This window comes from Typopeltis vanoorti, chromosome 3 (assembly GCF_054136105.1).
Source record: "Typopeltis vanoorti isolate ZY-2024b chromosome 3, IOZ_Tvanoo_1.0, whole genome shotgun sequence".
NCBI lineage: Eukaryota > Metazoa > Arthropoda > Arachnida > Uropygi > Thelyphonidae > Typopeltis > Typopeltis vanoorti.
The window spans coordinates 43,626,522-43,645,985 of record NC_143551.1 but is presented as its reverse complement, the minus strand read 5'-3'; the positions used below and the strand labels follow the sequence as shown (position 1 = coordinate 43,645,985).

The 19,464-nt window shown below is 33.6% G+C and overlaps 1 protein-coding gene across 1 annotated transcript in view; it reads right to left on the bottom strand.

Moving 5' to 3' along the window:
- Nucleotides 1-19,464, bottom strand: part of LOC150108084 (UPF0193 protein EVG1) — an 80,591-nt gene that overhangs the window by 12,664 nt on the left and 48,463 nt on the right. Inside the window, exon 5 of the mRNA XM_090415948.1 lies at nt 15,020-15,120. Coding sequence (XP_090272074.1) covers nt 15,020-15,120 — 101 coding nt within the window. The remainder of the gene's footprint in view (nt 1-15,019; nt 15,121-19,464) is intronic.

Here is a 19,464-nt window from a genome sequence, read left to right as displayed (position 1 = left end):
CCACACGTCATGTTAAATTTTGCAGACTGATATCCTTCATACACCACTTTTTTGATATCTGTCAGTCAGCCATCCTCTCATCCAAGCGAATAGTTCATAATCCATTTTTATATAACGAAACCTGTGGCGAATTCATTAGTAAAAAACATATGTACTAACCACCACAGTAATGACTATTTAATTTGTAAATATTTCATCCCAAGTATCTTGGCACATTATCAGTAGAGTAGTTCAAACAACAATACTAGGAATGACATAGATTTAGGGTGCATGATTATAATGAAATATTAATATGCGTACAGTAACATGTTATAGAAGTAAATTAAATATAACAGGAAAAAAAAAAATAAATAAAAATATATATACAGGGTGTTCGGGATAAATTTGACATATTTATAATTAATTATATTTTTCCGTAAGTTACATGTATTAACACACACTTCTCTTCATTTAAAAGTTTGGACCCTTCTTCATTCATATACAAGATGTCAGAAAGGATGGATAGCTGGAACCCACCTGAATCATGGAAGAGAATAACTTGTATCATGATGATTCGTGCCCGCCATCAAAATAAGGATATTACGACTACTGCCCAATGCTCCCTGAATACAGTAAAAACAATCAGGCATGAACTAGAGACTTGCAATGGTGACTACGAGGATGTAGCAAGAAGAAAGATCCCTAGCAGACGATCTGATTGCGTTCGTACAGCAGAATTCCTCGCAAATCTGCAGGAACAGGTGTTGAAGAACCCTGGCATTGGAATTCGGGCTTTGTTCGTGGAGTTGCTAACTGTAGTCAAGCCCTGGATAACAAGGGTAGCCAATGGTAGGCCGTATGTATGGCAGCAGGATTCGGCCCCTTGCCACACCTCTGGGAAAAGTCAAAAATGGTTGTCTGAAAATTTCTACGACTTCACCAGTCCAAATGTTTGGCCTCCAAACTCCCCAGACCTTAACCCCATGGATTATTTTGTATGGGGCGCAGTTGAAAAAGACACCAATCGCACTTCCAGTAATACAAAAGCCCAGTTAATGGATAAAATTAAAACAGTTTTTGCGGCCCTTCCCAGGGAGACTGTAGCATCAGCTTGTTCGAGGTTCCGAAGCAGAATTGAAGCTGTGATCGATGCTAATGGTGGTTATTTTGAGTAAATCTTGTTGATAGTATTGTAATTAACTCTGCCTGTAATGTTTTTTTGTCAATTCATTAAATTTAATAGATACAAAGAAGATTTTCTTTTTCCTTACGAAACTGTCAAATTTATCCCGAACACCCTGTACAAGTTACTAAATTCATAGTAACTTGTAAAAATTTTTTAATAATTTTTTTTTATAAGTGGAACTATCTTTTAGAAAAAAAAGAAACTCAAATTAGATGAGAAAATAAGAAAAGAATTCAGAAATAATTAGAACATTTAATATAAGTATTCAAAAAATGACATCTTTACAGAATAACAGAAAATAAATTAAATTACATAAATATACTTGAAATTTTTTTTATTAAAATTTCAAAGTTTTTGATTTCATATTCACAAAATTACAAATAATGGTCTTAACGTTTAATTCCGCACATATATCATTTTCAATAGCTATTAACACCAAATTAACAAGCCTTTTTTGTGACAAATTTGTTCTTAAGTAGGTTTTACTAAATTTCAACTTGGAAAAGGAACATTCACCGCTTGCTACACTAACAGGTAAGGTTAATAGTATTCTTAAAGCAATTGAAAAGTTAGGGAAAGATAAATTATTGGACACAATAAAATTAAGAATATCGAAAGGGCTTTTGAATATTTAAATTATCCTTCCGAAAAATATCCCGGAAAGCACATAACTCGTCATATAGTTCTATTGCATTTACGTCTTTATTGTCGCAGTCCTTCAAGAGAATCTGTAAACCGTCCCAATTTTTTCGTAAATCTTTGTTATTAATTTGTAGTAATCTATACAAGAAATTGAAATTATCATGTTTTTAGTTGTTCAAAACGTTCTATTAATGAACACATTGCAACATCTAGAAGTGTGTAAAACACATTCACTCTAAATTTATCTTCTGGCGATTGTGGCATTTCGTCATGATGATCGTAGTCAAATTATCGTGTCTTCTTTCGTCGTCGAACTTCTGCACCAGTTTTAAATTCTTGTTCTCCATCCACCTCTTCACTCAGTTCTTTTGCCGTTTTTAGAACTTCTTTAAAATTTGTATCTGATCGATACTCTTGTAAGAATATTTTTAAGTTTTCATTAGATTCTAAATCAAGTGTAATGTTCATATTTGTCTTGAAGCATTTTACTCACAGGTTTTATTCTGTTAAGTAAATCATGCCAAGTTAAAAGAGAGTAAATAAATTTGTAGTCCTTTATTTTAGTACATAATGTGCTTCATGCTGAGTTTCTTTATTAAAATTTTCATTATTTAAAATTTCAAAAAGTGCATCATAAATTTCTCCTAACTGATATCGTAGAGGGCGGATTGCATTAATTTTACTTTCCCATCGCGTTTCTGAGCTGTTTCAATGCTAGTTTTTTTACGAACTTTAAAAGGATTGCCCAACGTTTTTAAGAAAATGAAAAGAAATTTTATATTTCTTGAACAATTGCAAAGAAACTTAATTTTTAGGACCAATTTTAAAATTTACGACCATATGTATCTCTGGGATATATTATATTTTTCTTTTGAACAAGCCCATTTCAATTAAAACAGCATGTAATTTTTCATCAATATTTCCCCATTCACCTGGATCTTCTAAATTTACAGAAACTAGCAATGTGTTAGTTTCATGGTCAACTACAACTAAATCTTGTTGTAGTTGACTAAATCCTAATTATTTTTCACTTAAATCATGTTCAATTATCTTGTTCAATAGTTGCAATAGTACTTTCATGAAAACTGGATGATGTGCACGGTTCTTCAACTCTGATTTCTGTTGTATAAAATATCGAGTTGGCTACAATCTGCATCAGAATATTTTAATATTTTAACAAATTTATTAAGAGCCCCAATTTGTTTCTTAATATCTGCTTCTTTCGCAGCATGATGCTTACGATTTTGTGCACCGAATAACTTTTTTTTTAAATTTTTGATTCCATTTCTATTTTATACCCACAAGAAATTATTACAGAACACGACACAGAGACGAAATAATAGTCGGCACTGCGCTACTGTCAGTAGCCTACTGAGATGCGTATCATATGACTGGTTAACTAGGAACAAATGTTTTATCCGAAAATTTGTTTCTGCGCATAAAAACCGTTCATAGTTTCACTTTAGATAGATTGCAGTAGACACAATATTCTGCAATCAAGCATTTAGCCAGCTCTAGCTGCAAATTGTAAACAGCCGGCTGATCAAAGAGGCGGCAATATACATTTTTTTAAAATTTTTATTCGGTGTATCCGGCCTTATTTATTTTAATATAGATCATTCCAAGAATGTTTATATGCGTGGATAGGCTTATGTGTTCGTCAGACATGTTGTAATCTGTGTTCTTATTATACCGTGAAACCTATTACAACATTCGAAGAATTTTTTGTTTTTATGATAAAAATTTTGTTTCTTAAAAATTAACTTATGAACCGCTCCCTGGTGGCGGCACCCGCATGCACCACATGCTCTGCATGCCCGCTTCCACCAGCCCTGCTTGTATACAGAATGGCTAAACATTTATGATAATCACTGACATCTTCTTACACATTACTTTAACTTTAATGTAGGCATAGAAATCACAGTAGGCATTTTCTTTACTGTAATTTATGAATGATATCTTTCCCTAGGAAAGGATTAGTAAAATTGTTTATTATGTTTATAGCAGTCTTTGGTTTCATATATTATGATTCATGTGATTACACAAATAAGGTTTCATTAGGATTTAAATGGAAAAAAAAGGAACATGTGAATGATGTTCTATGTGAAACATCTCTGTAAAATTTTTGTGAAATTAAAGAAAATAAATAATTTTATTATTTTTTTAATGTAATTTCTTCTTCTTTAGCATCATTCCATCTACTGTTGGATATATGCCTTCCCCTTAACTTTCTACTTTCGTCATTCAGCTGATGTTCAACATTGCATGTCAAAACTTTTGTAGATCATCCTTCCATCTTGTTCTTTGGTGACAGTTCCTTCTCGTGCTTAATTTTGTCCACCTTTTGTCTACTAATATGGCAGAGACCATCTCTAGTCATCTCTCTAATTCTAGTATTTCTTATTCTGTTCTTTTTTTGTTATGTGGGACATTCTTCTTTTCAAGGCTCTTTGGGCCACCTGCAACCTGTCATAATGTTTTTTTAGTTGTTGCCCATGTCTTGCTTTCATAGGTAAACAGTGGAATAATGTATATATTAAAGAGCTTTCTTTTTATGCATATAAGTAAATCTCCTAACAGATAATCTTTATACAGCCAAATGCTTTGTTTCCTTGTGTGATTCTTCTACTTAATTCTTTATCTTGCTTTTCCTTAAAACTAACTAACTGACTAAGGTAAATGTAGTCTTCCACAGTTTCAATATGATTATCTGTTAATTTTAGCTTGGTCTAATCTGAATTTGTCATCGGTTTGGTTTTTAGTTTGATTAATCTTCAAACCATTTTCCTGCTTTCTCTATCAAGGTTATTTAGCATTTCCTCAGCTTCTTTATTTTTTGGTAAAAGAACAAATGTTATCTGCAAAACTTAAGTGATTGAGATTTTTTTCATTGATGCTAATTCCATAATTTTCCCATGAGATGTTCTTAAAGATGTCTCCCAATGTAGGAGAATACAATTTGAGTGATATAGGATCTCTTTACCTTACTCCTCTCCAAATACCAAATTCTTTTCCCCAATGTTTTAGCTTTACACTGGGTGTTGAGTTTTGATATACAATTTTTAATAATTGGATATGCTTTGTTGGGAAGGCTTATTGTTTTAAGATCCTTATTATTTCTGACTGATGTACAGAATTAAAGGCTTTTCCAAAATCTACAAACACTAAATATGGAGGAAGATCATGTTCATTTCCTTTTTTTATTAGTTGGTTAATAGTGTGGATATGATCTATTTTAGAGAACTTGCTCTGAATAATGCTTTTTCATATGGTTGTGGCTCATCCAAAAATCTTGTGATCCTAATATAATGAATATAAACATTTTATACAATTGTGATATCAAACTGATTGGTCTATAGCAGTGGTTCTCAAACTTCAGATATTCACATACCCTTTCTAAAAATTTCATTATTACCAAGTACCCCTTATCAAAATAATAAATAAATAAATAAAGTATATTTCATTGTAAATGTCTAAATCAACGTTTTCTTGTTGCTTACAGCTAATTGTATTTGCTATATTGCTCTCTTTTGTGCGTTTTATAAATCCAGTGTTTAACCAATGATCCATACTTAAGAATTTGAAAGCTAAAAAAATTACCGTATTTACTTGAATATAACTCACACTTTTTCCCAAAATGAGTTAGAGTTATATGTGGGGATTTTTGGAAAATAAAGTTTTCAAAAAAAAAAACTAAAAATGCTGTGACTTACCAAGAAGTTCCTATTCGCTATCGCTACTTTTGCTTTTGACTTCGAGAACTATGACTATGCACACAAGTTTCCTTGTGTGCATGGTCAAAGTCATCTACCTTCATCTTCTTTCCCGTTATTTCAAGCAAAAATTACCAGTAATTTACAAGACTTGAGAAACGTAATGAACAATCCTTTGCAAATGACTAATGAGAAGTAAAAGCAGAGTGCGAAACAACAGCAATGATAGGCCAGTAGAGATAGAGCAGCTATGAAGACATCAATATGATTGGTGCGGTATTAACAAAAGATCGCGCTGTTCCAAAGACAAAGGCAAGCTGACGGTTGATTTGAAATGCTAATTGTCTTCAACCTAATTCCATGATATCTGAACACATTCACTATTTCTTAGTTTTAGCATGTTCTCAACAGGGTGGTGTCAAGCAAAACCATATGGTTGCCAGTGCAACATATGATCTTGCTTGAGTGAATGCAGCAGTTTCTGTGGGAGGGGACATGTGATTCATTAGTTATTGCCGTTTTTCCAACATTATCAGATCTTATATTTCTATCATCTAAGGCACTTTGTACCGTATCAATCCACCTATATCTTGGTCTTCCTCTGGGTCGTTTTACTGCCAACCTGGCAGAGAATGCTTGTTTTGCTAATCTTTCTTTGCCCATTCTGTTTAAGTGACCTGAGATTAGCTCTGCTAACGCATTCCTGGATGCTGATAATGCCAAGTTCTTTCCTAGTATCCTCGTTTTTAATATGATATTGCCATTGATGCCATCTGTTCACGCCTATAATCTTTCTCAGGACTCTCATATCTGTGATTTCTAGTCTTTGGTCAAGTGTTTTACTTCTGACCCAGCTCTCAGATCCATAAGTTAAAACTGGTTTGAACACTATCTTGTGTACAGCTAATTTAGTGTTCTGACTAATTTCTCTCTTATTCATTATGAATTTATTCAAATGACTGCCTACCATACCAGCTTTGTTGATTCTGTTCTCTATTTCCATATTTAATTTGCCATCTTCAGTAAAAATCGTGCCTAAGTATCTGAAATGTTTTACTTGGTCCACAGGTTCCCCGTTCACAACACAGTTGACATTTTCAACAATTCTACCTATTTTCGTTGTCTTTGTCTTTTTAATGCTGAACTTCATACCATATCTATTACAACAGTTATTCAATTTAGTCAGGGAATCTTGAAAACTTGTAGCGGTATTTAGAAGTATAACATCATCCGCATAAAGCAAAGAGCTGACATTAACATCTCCAATTTTGATATTAGGTTTAATACCACATTCCTTCATAATGCGATCCATATAGATAATGAATAACAGAGGGGATAATGTACATCCTTGTCTCACACCAGATTTAACATTAAACCATCTTCCTGTACTTCCTTCAATTCTAACTGCTGACTTACAACTCAAATAAACATTAAGTATTGCTTGATATAATGCCCCATTGACACCATATAACTGTAGCGTATTGAATAGCTTCTCTCTTGGCACCTTGTCATATGCCTTTTCTAAATCAACAAAACTTAAATACAGATCTTTGTTATATTCCCATGCTTTCTCGACTATTTGTCGTAAAGTGAAGACCTGATCCTGACAGCTTCTATTTGGCCTGAATCCAGCTTGTTCTTCACTAAGCTTTTCTTCCACAATTCTTCTTCACCGTTTCTCAAGTGTATTTGCCATAGTTCTTGCCAGGAACACTCAGTAGGGAAATACCTCTGTAATTCTCACATTCAATTTTATTTCCCCTCTTTATATTTATATTTATATATATATATATATATATATATATATATATAAAGATTATTTTATACAATTTTGTATGACAATTTCCCATACTTTAGGAATAGTAAGAACATCGTTGCGGTTTAAATTTGGTCTAGTAAGGCTTCGGCACTTTCTTTATATAAACGTTCATGTTTATATAAAGATCTGTGTAAAAGTTTCGACTTCTCCCAATGGATCCTATGGTTTGGATTTTCAACTCCATGTTGGGAGAGACCAGATTTCTACGGTTTGAAAAGGCAAATATGATCTTGATGTTCCGAGATGCATTTCTGAACAGACCTACCAGTCTGACCAAAATAAGACAATTTGCAGGAACATGCGATCTCATAAACGCCAGGACATCAGAGCTGAGAATTTGTACTTAGTAGAAGGTAACAAGTTATAGATTTGGTTGATAGGTTTGTATGTAGTGGCAAAATTGTATTTCTTCATACTTTTTGAAAGACATTCGGAGATGCCTTTGATGTAAAGTATGGGAATCCTATGGACTTCTTGTCTGAGCTAATGTGTGGAAAGGTGACTGATGATTTTTTGCGTTGTTTTAATATTATATCCATTTAGTATAGCTGTATTTTTGATTATTTCTAGTTCTTGGTTTAGAGAATCTTCAGAGGAGCAGAATTTGTGTGCTCTGGAAACTAGTGATTTAATGATGCCAAATTTCTGAGATGGATGATTTGTGGAAGAATTGTGAATGTAGCGACCTGAAAATGTAGGCTTGTGATAGACAGATGTGGAGATGGAACCTCTTCTTTTCTTTGAATGTGTTAATCCAGAAAGGAGATACCCTGTGGAAATTCTTTTTCTAGTGTAAAGTTGATGCGAGGGTGAAGAAGGTTTATTTTATCTAGAAACAGTTGTAATTCCTGTTCGGAATGATCCCAGACTGCAAATACGTCATCAACATATCGTAACCAAATTTTTGGTTTGGGTTCAAAAGTGAATATTTTTTTTTCAAGGTGTTCTAGAAGTGGGTTTGCTAAGTTTGGTGATAAAGGAGATCCCATTGCTGTTCCTTCTTCTTGTTTGTAGGTTTGAACTTTCCAGGTGAAGTAACTGGATGTAATAACAAATTTGAATAATTGAACTATATCAGAAGGAAATTTTTGAGTTAATAATTCTACTGTTTCTTTGTGGGGAATGTTCATGAAGAGGGAGACAATGTAAAAGCTGATTAACAAATTAGTTTTTAACAGTTGAATGTCTTTTATTTTTGCATGAAACTCTGTGGAATTTTTGATTGAAGAGGCGGAGTGGCCTATGTGAGGATGGAGAAGGTTAGATAAGAATCTTGATAACTTGTAAGTTGAACTGCTAGTAGAATCTATGACAGGGTAAGATACGTGCTAGAATCTTTTTTTTAAAAAAAGTGCAGACGCGATAATCTCATTCCAATTTTTGCAAAATTGAAAGAAGTATCAAATCTCCAGGTGCTCATAAAATAAAGCAAGCCATTCCTTACTACTCAATCAGTTACGAGTTTCTAAGCAAGAACTGGGAACAAATAATTTAAAAATTATGGAACTAGAAATACACTTATCAAATACGTTAAATCAAGATCTGCTACAATTGATTATTAGTCTCAAAGAATTCGGAAAAAAGCTTTTGATAAAAGCAATAATAATCTGGAATCGATCAAAAAAGTTCACTAACAAATTACCAATGGAAAAATGGGTAGTCAATTTATCTAACCGTCCACTAACAACAGATGAATTAAATGTTCTAGCAAGAGGTCATAAATTTGCGATTTCACCCAAATGTTTCCCATATCTAGATTTCATACATAACATAGAGAGAAACATCTGCCATCTTTCTGGTACAGAAGCCAACAGACTTCGTTTAGAGGTAGCAAAAGTAATCTATGATGCCAAACCTTCGGACTTAAATATCCCACCGTCAGAATTGAAAGCTCTTACAGCCTTAAAACGCAATAAAAATATAATCATTACCAGAGCCGACAAATTGGTATCAAGAACCATTGTGATTCTTGATACCAATTCATATGACCAAAAAACGAATTTATTACTCCGAGATCATAACCTACGCCAAAGTGAATTATGATCCTACAAAATATCAACTCAAGAAATTAAACAAGTTACTTGATGAAACAATTAAAAAACTCAAGACATACCGTGCTAGACCTCACAGAATTTATGGCTTACCTAAGCTTCATAAAATTAATGTTCCTCTCAGACCCGTCATAGATTCTATTAGAAGTCCAACTTGCAAGTTATCAAGATTCTTATCTAACCTTCTCTATCCTCACATAGGCCACTCAGCCTCTTCAATCAAAAATTCCACAGAGTTTCATGCAAAAATAAGATACATTCAACTGTTAAAAACTGATTTGTTAATTAGCTTCAATATTGTCTCCCTCTTCACGAACATTTCCCCACAAAGAAACAGTAGAATTATTAACTCAAAAATTTCCTTCTGATATAGTTTAATTATTCAAATTTGTTATTGCATCCGGTTACTTCAACTGGAAAGTTCAAATTTACAAACAAGAAGAAGGAACACCAATAGGATCTCCTTTCTGGATTAACACATTCAAAGAAAAGAAGAGGTTCCATCTCCACATCTGTCTATCACAAGCCTACATTTTCAGGTCGCTACATTCACAATTCTTCCACGAATCATCCATCTCAGAAATTTGGCATCATTAAATCACTAGTTTCCAGAGCACACAAATTCTGCTCCTCTGAAGATTCTCTAAACCAAGAACTAGAAATAATCAAAAACACAGCTATACTAAATGGATAAAATCTTAAAACAACTCAAAAAAATCATCAGTCACCTTCCCACACATCAACCCGGACAAGAAGAAGTCCATAGGATTCCCATACCTTATGTCAAAGGCATCTCCGAACATCTTTCAAAAAGTATGAAGAAATACAATTTCGCCACTACTTAAAAACCTATCAACCAAATCTATAACTTGTTACCTTCTACTAAGGACAAACTCTCACCTCTGATGTCCTGGCATTTATGAGATCCCATGCTCCTGCAAATTGTCTTACTTTGGTCAGACAGGTAGGTCTGTTCAGAAATGCATCTCGGAACATCAAGACCACATTCGTCTTTTCAAACCGCAGAAATCTGGTCTCTCCCAACACGGAGTTGAAAATCCAAACCATAGGATCCATTGGGAGAAGTCGAAACTTTTACACAGATCTTTATATAAATATGAACATTTATATAAAGAAAGTGCTGAAGCCCTACTACACAGACCAAATTTAAACCACAACGATGTTCTTACTATTCCTAAAGTATGGGAAATTGTCATACAAAATTGTGTAAAATAATCTTTATATATATATATATATATATATATATATATATATATATATATATATATATATATATATATATATATATATATATATATATAAATATACAGTAAAACACGTTTTTTATACTTTCCAGGGGACTGATGGAAAAAAGTGTAAATAGCAGGAAAGTGTAAAAAAAACATTAAAAAAAGGCTAAAAGATGACTTACTGCTAGTATGTGAGTCTATATACTAGATTACAAAATTTAATAACTGAAAATAAATGAATTTACAATTACGCACGTTTATCTATTTAAAAATATCTTTAATTGTTGATTGTTTTTGCTTTTTCTGCACTCTTATAAGTTCCACCTGCCTCTCCACTGTATAAGGCATTAAATGCCCCTTCGTCTCCTGATGCACTTGCAATATACTGCCTCAAAACAGAGATAGCTTCCATTGCTTCTTTACTAGTAAGGACAGTAGGGTCTTGATCACAGTCTTCTTCAACCACTTCTTCTTCACCAAGGTGGTTTGAAAGGATGTCTTCTACACTTGGTACCACTAATCTGATCACATCAACATCAACATAGTCTTGAAATGAGGAAGCCTCATCCATCACATACCAGTTGTTGGGCTCTGACATATCTTCTTCTTCCTCCTGTAGTTGTTCCTCCTCTTCCACAAACGTAACTCCTGCCTTCCACAAACAGTTGGATATGGTTTCAGTAGTAACATGCAACCAAGCTTTGGCCACATAATGCATGGCATCAAGGAATGATATGGTGATTTGTTTTGGGTCCATACCATTATCATGCATAAACACAGCTTTTTCAACAAGCATTTTTCTATATTTCCATTTAAATGTATGGATGATGCCCAGATCTAATGGCTGAAGCTCACTTGTACAATTAGGGGGAAAGAATATTAATCTAATATTTCTGAGCTGCAGATCTTTAGGGTGTGCAGGACATATGTCTAGCAGTAGTAGTAGTAGTTTGCAGTGATTTGCCCCCATTTTAGCATCCAGAGCATGCATGGTGGATGTGAAGATGCTGGTGGTCATCCATGCTGTGATGTTGGCATCATACTTAGGAGGCAGATTTTTCACATTCTTAAAACACCTTGACTTTTTAAATTTACCAATTACCAGTGGAAGTAATCTTTCTGACCCATCAGTATTGACCATGAGCAAAACAGTTACCCTCTGCTTGCTGAGTTTTCCACCCTGACACTTCTCTTCTCTAAAACACAATGTTTTACTTGGCAGAATGTTATAAAAGAGCCCAGTTTCATGAACATCGAATGTAGTCCTGAATAATAGTCTTTAGTTCATGTTTCCACTGGTTTACAGTTTCCCCTGCAACACTATTACTTTCTCCACACACTTGATTATATACAATATCGTGATGAGTCTTGAAACGATCAATCCATCCAGTTAACACAGTAAAACCATTAATCCCTAACCTTACAGCAAATTCAAGGGTTTTCGCTCGGAGTATAGTACCATCGACTGGAATACCCGACGCTCTCGTAGAAACAAACCACTCCACCACAATGTCCGGATATACTTGACATGTTTTTTATTATCATGTTCAAAGTGGACACGGAGAGTCCAAGATCTTTTGCTAAATGCACACATGTTCCAGCATGCCAATCTACACTTCGCAGAATTGCCATCTTTTCTTCTATCGAAAAATATTTTCTGTCTTTTTCTCCATGTTACTAACATGGATAATCCACCACCGCAACTTGAAAGCAACTTTCACATGCTAAATTATGTAGCAGAAATTCTGCGCTATCAATTCGTACTGTGATTGAAAAATCACGGTATCGCTCATCACTACATCACTGCTGCAAGTGTGCAAGTTACCATGATGGCGGAAACAAAACTACAGCCGAAAGCAATGCCATCTGGAAACAGAAATGCGCAGATTTCCACATAAATCGATTTGAATGAGAGGAAATAGATTCAAAAAATCAGTATTGCCACCTGAGAAAAAAACGCAAAATCACGGGAAATAACGTCCATATCAAGTTGTTAATGGCGGGAAAACAATATATCGTAAAAATAGGCCTTAGGACGGGACCAATGGAAAATGTCGTAAATGGCAGGAAAATGTACATTGCGGGAACGTAAAAATAAAAATGGGGTTTTACTGTATATATGTATATGTATATATATATATATATATTTTTTTTTTTTCCCAGTTATATTTAATTTACTTCTATAACACGTTACTGCACGCATATTGAGATTCCGTTGTAATCATATGCCCTAACTGTATGTTATTCCTAGTATTGTTTGAACTACTGTACTGATGATGTCCCAAGATACTTGGGATGAAATATTTACGAATTAAATAGTCATTACTGTGGTTAGTACATGTGTTTTTAGTGAGTTTATAATCCAATGCAATCCTTGTCAATTTATGTAACAGCTTTCCATGCTTTATACTATCAAAAAGTCCATAATTATCCACTCTCTTTGTATAATACTATTGTAGCATTATTACAAAATGTGAGCACGTTAGTCAAACATGACCTTCCCTTAGTAAACTCATGCTATTCATTGCAAAGTATGGATTCTCTGTCAACCAATTCTGATATGAGCTATTATCGACTTTTCCAAATTCTTTGCCTCCATATCAGAGATACTTAGGCAGGACTGGCGCATAGTATTTTTCTTTTGTGTGCGATTAATGTTCGGCGCCTTTCCAAAAAAGTTTTTTTTGAATAAAGTGTGAATAAAACGAACAGGAAATGAAAAACAAATGAAAACCGCTTTACAGTATAATGTTACCTATGGATTAGTCCTGCTTATAGAAATTTTTTCAATTTATATAAATTTTCAAAATAATATAAAATAGTAATATAAAGTTAAGAGGTTTATTCAAATATTCTTTACATTAATTTTGCATTAATAAATAAATTACTTTTGAAGATTCAATGAAAATAGATAAGAGAATTTTACAAGAATATTTCGCATTGGACTTGAGAGTTGGACTTGAGACACGATTATTTTGTGTCGCTGATGCCGCCCTAAGAGCCCGCTAATATAACAGGCTTGAATGTCGAGAAAAATGAGTTATCAGTAGTAAGCCGACTTTTAGGGCCGGACCACATGCATGCGATCCGATTAAAATTAGTATATGGCTCTTATACGAAACTCAACTCAACAATTAATCATAAGTTGATTTATGATACATCAAAAAATAAAGAACTATTTTAGGTATATTTTCGTAAATTTTAATAAAAAATTACAGTGATATAATCAGGTCCAGGATACAATTTCAGAATTTATTTGTTCGTTTCCGGGAAGATCTGGAAGACGATGTACATTCATAATTATATGTAATATTCGTTGATTGTTTAAACTCTATCTATCTATATATATATATACACAGGCACCGATCACCAAAGTGATCGGCGCCTGTATATATATTGCACACTTCGCACCAGCCACCAGCTGGGCCTGTACTTAGGGGTGATATTTAAATCACCTCAGTGTTTCTACCACCCTAGTTGCAAAGGCATTATTATTTTTTATTTTTTTCTTGACCTCCATGGGGTCACAAAATTCATTGTGGGGGATCAATGCTAGTCAACACAACACAACTCTTAAAACTTATCCACCATTTGTACTTAGGCCACCCTCTCAAACACTGCATGCTCTTGTCACTCTTGCACTCTCTATGCAAGAGCATAGAATGCATTGCTTGAGAGGGTGGCCTAAGAAGGCCTTACTCTTTTACTCGCTACTTCCTTTTGCAACTTTCAGTGATGGCCCCTTGCCCCTTCCCCCTCATTCTGCCATATGAAAAATCTCCCAATGTTAAACCAATAACTCTTCAAGTTATTGATTGAAGTTTAAATATCTCAATATTTCTCTTCTATCCACCAAACTCTGCAGTTGGCATACCCTCAGTCTATCCTCATAACCAACAAAAATTATATCTTGATATAATTTTTATTATCCATCTCTGTACTCTCTCTCTCTCTCTCTCTCTCTCTCTCTCTCTCTCTCTCTCCAAGGTTATTTAATTCCTTTCAAATCCTTTTGACCAGATCTAAGCACAAAAATCCAAATGTGGTCTGATCAAAGCTTTATACAATAGAACCATCATCCTTTGATCTCTCATGTTAAATGGCTTCCTTAATATTGCAAGAATTCTCTGAAATGTCTTCACAACCTTTTCATTATGCCCTCTGAACTTCAAATATTGATCTACAATCATCCCAAAAGCCCTTGTTTCCTTCCCTACTTCCAGTACAACTTCAAATGAATATGAAACATCCCACCTGTGAATCACAAATTCAAAAATTTAGTTGCACCAAAGTGATATTCCCTTTCAAAACATATATTAAAAATGATGAGAATGTTAACCAAATGCTTAAATGTATTCATATGTATGCATATGAATTACCTCTGTAATCTGAGCTCCAATTATAGGTTCATAGGTTTTCCCTTGTCCAAGTTCATACATTTCTTCAAGAAAATCTCTTCGCTCTTTAATTTCCCAAAGAACTAAAAGAGAATAACAGCACATGTTAAGAAAAAGAAATCAAAATATTGCATATGTTCTGTCCTTGGCATATATGTTACTTCCATCTTTTAAAATGAAGTAATGCAAAATATATTTTTTTAAAAAAAGTAAAATTTACTAGCTCACTTCAAATTATTTCTATTGACTAATGATCTTACACCATAACTGATAAAAACCTATAATAAAATTACATTCATTATAACTAATTAATAATGAAACCACTTACATTAATTTAAATCTTTTTATTTATAGAATTTTCGACTATGTTTCATAGCCATTTTCAATATGATTGTAGGAAAACAATCACAAAAAATTATGTATGTTATTTCTGGGAAAACTCCCATGTTACTCCTCTTAATAAACTATTATAATTACGGCTATTTAGGGGCACTCCTAAACTGAAGCAGGCAAAATAGCCATAATTATAATAATCACAAAAAAGATAACATGAATTCAATTGAAAGCACCTGATATTATAAGTACTATTGGCTGCAGGAGAATAGCTCTATCTGCATTAATGGATATCCAAAAATAATTACAATAAAATAAATTAGTTAATAAAATATTTTTAAATATAAACAATTAATTAATTACAATTTACAGAATTCATGAATCATGAGTATTAGTCAGTATAACTTCCCAAAATTGAGAAAGTGTAACCTCGATTAAAGGCAATTTGTTAAGGTTTAAATTGTGCATGTGTGCTTCACAGCTTTCTTTTTACATTCCTTCCAGAAGAAAATAACTTTTATGTAACACTTTGGTTTTATTCGACTGAATCCTGTGTTTTGTAGATAAGGCACAGTTTGCTAAACCAGATATATTGGATTCTAAAGAATCCAATAAATTGGGTTTAGCAATAAATGAAATATATTCTTCATGTTCTTCAAGACGAATTTGTGTAGAATGACCAGTCTGTACTGTCGTGACGACTCTTTTCTGTCGTGTTCTAACTCACCATCTAGTTTCAAGTCACTTTTATAATTAAAATAACCAATTGCGAAGTGATCACCGATCCAAAAGTAGGGAAATTTATATTTATACTGCGCCACCCTATTCTTAGATTAGTCTATATAAATAGTAGGATCAATTCTTAATTAGGTCAGCAGTCTTCTCATTAGGCCGAATTATTTATTATCATTTTTTTACTTGGGGTTCCCGCAAGATTCGAATATTTATGAACGGTGCAATAAAAAGGAATTCAGGCAAACACAACTTTTAGATTAACAAAATAAAACATTTAATATATGATATGGTTAACAAATACAAGAACTCTATTTTAAAATGGAACTACACAAATAACTTAACACATCTTCCTAAGTCAGTTATGCCAATTCAATGTTCTAACTTTCATATACAATTCACAGTCTCAAAATACAAATCTTCTTATCTCTAGTCTATATAGCAAACTTCACATTTAAATAGTCTTCACAAATCTATCAGCTCAATGTTTATATTCACAGCGGGCAATAAACTACGTAAGCAATATTCCAAGCAAATATATTCCGGACTTTGAGCATCAGAGATACATCACAGTTAATGCTAAAATAGACAAACTTATACAACTACTCTAACCAGACAAATTCTTCAATACATCAAATTATTGAGAGAGCACTTACGAATTAACTTAATTAACGTTAGCGGAACACACATAATAAAAATTCTCCAAGTTTAAACTGCACTACTGTTAGTCGCACTTCACTATTCTAAACAACAGTAATTAGGTACTGATATCCTTTCTTGTTCACTTTTCTCCAAGTAATCAATATAACTTTTTCCCAGGGCAACTTAGAATTTAATCGCAATTCAGATTAACTGGAACTAATCAGAATTTTCGCATTGACTGTCCAGTTTCCTTTTTATCTGATTACGGCATTAACCTTTCTTCATAACAACAGCCTATTTCGCTTATAATATTAAACCTTATGATTCACTACTTATTGGTTCACTTCCGAACACTACCTTCATAAATTTCTGCCCTGAGGATTTTATAATCTTGGTTCCGCAAAACTCTCTCCTCACTCACTTAATAAAAATTCTTTTCTTCCTTTCTGTCTTATCTCTCTGACCTTCCTTCTCCTTTACCCCTCTATCTATCTATGACCTTCACTCCCACCTTACGTTCGAACGCCACGCTCTACTCCACTCGTGGTTGTTTACGCGTGCGTGTCCATGACAACAGACTAAACGTAAACATTTCGCTAATGCAATGTATGCTCTTTTACTGCTACATGAGTGATTACATAACATTAAATATTTCACAAATAAGAACAACATAATATTTAAGCTACTTCTTCAGCTTTTTGATTACATATATAGTTAAATATAAAAATAACACTTTACATTACATCATACATATTTGGTTATACAAAATTCTATATATTTTATTACTTTACAAAACAATAGTAGGTCAGGTCTTGAATAAACATTTAATTAATAATTCCTATTTAAGGAATAATAAATAATTTTAAATAAGCCATGATTAATATTTAATAAGCAATGTTAAATGTGAATGAAAAAAAATAAATTACATGACATAGCTTCATTCACAATTTAACAGTACATAATAACATGATCCACAAGAGCAGAGATTCCGTCAACACCAGGATAAGAAGACAGAGGATATTTGCCTCTAGGAGAGATAAGGATGATTTAATAACTGGATGGAAAGAGACTTGTAAATCAATCTGTCCAAGCATCTTGCTATTTTTTTCTGAAAATCCTTTTTGGAATACAAATTCTGGTAACTTCTTCTTGAGGCAGGTTAAGACAACAGCCATAATTATTATTTTATCGATAGTTTTAGTATTATAATCATTACAAATAAAGGTAGCTCTTATAATAGATAGTTTACTAAAATTTAATTTTTTTTTTTCAGTTATATTGAATTTACTTCTATAACACGTTACTGCACACATATTGAGATTCCATCATAATCATGCGCCCTAACTGTATGTTATTCCTAGTATTGTTTGAATTACTGTACTGATAAAAATAAATAAATTCCATGCGATGATACAGCGTTCCCCCCTTTTTACGGGAGTTTACAGTACCATCTGGTCCCCCCCAAATTTTATCTGGACTCTGGAACCAGCATAGGCTGACGAATAAGTCCTATGGCTGGGTCAATGTTCCTGACTGTAATCCGTGTGTGTGTGTGTGTCTTCGGACCGGTTTGCCTGCTTGCATGATGAAAAACCAGATAAACTGGCGGAAAAAACCCTGCTGTCCACTCCCAAGACCGGCTAATTTGGCTATGGCTGAGGAAGATCCTTGAGCTCCTCACGTCGTTGACGGGAATCGAACCTAGGACACTCCTTCCCCAGGCATATGGTTGCAAAGCGCAAAGCCACTAGGATAACCGTGCGGACACTGTACTGATGATATCCCAAGATACTTGGGATAAAATATTTATGAATTAAATAGTCATTGCTGTGGTTAGTATGTGTGTTTTATTAGTGATGAATTCACCACAGGTTTCGTTATTTAAAAAAAAAAAGATAGTTCTTTGTTTAGAAGAGAATCTACAGAACATATTTTATGAGCTCTGTCTGCTAGAGATTTGACTACACCACATTTCTGACAAGGGTGATGATGTGAGTTAGAATCAATTTATTACCAGTATGAGTTGATTTTCTATATACTGGAACTGTAGACTACCATTTGTTTGATGCAGAATAAGAATATCCAGAAAAGGAAGACAACTGTTATCTTCTACTTCCAGGATAAATTTGATTCTTGGGTTTATTGAATTACTTTTCCAAGAAATTCATGAAGATCAGACAAGGACGAGCTCCATACAGCAAAAAGTCATCAACATATCTGTACCAAATTGATAGTTTAGGTGAAAAAGCATGCAGTCATCAATTGATGACAAAGTCAAATAATTTTACAATATCAGGAAGAAAGTCATTATGAAGTAAATCAGTTGTATCCGTCGGAGGGATATTTGTAAAGATGAGACTACATCAAAACTTACCATAAGATCTGTGGGTTGTAAGGATAATCCTGAAAGTTTATTCTCTCTTTCTGTCCAGTTTGTAAACTTAGCACCTTCCATCCTCCTCTTTCTTATCTTAGAGTTTACAGAATCCTCTGCTTTTGCTACTTATGCCCTGGACAGACTGATCATAACCAAGGTAACCGCATCACCTTGACTAGGGAGTGCAATCATTTGGTCTTGATCTGGAAAACTGCCATATATGCAGAATTTTTCATTTAAGAAGGGATATATATGTGAAATTACAAAACAGGTGATTATGACAAAGTGAAGAGCCAACTTACAGCAGCTGCATAAAAATTTGGATGAGAAAAATGACAGTGCA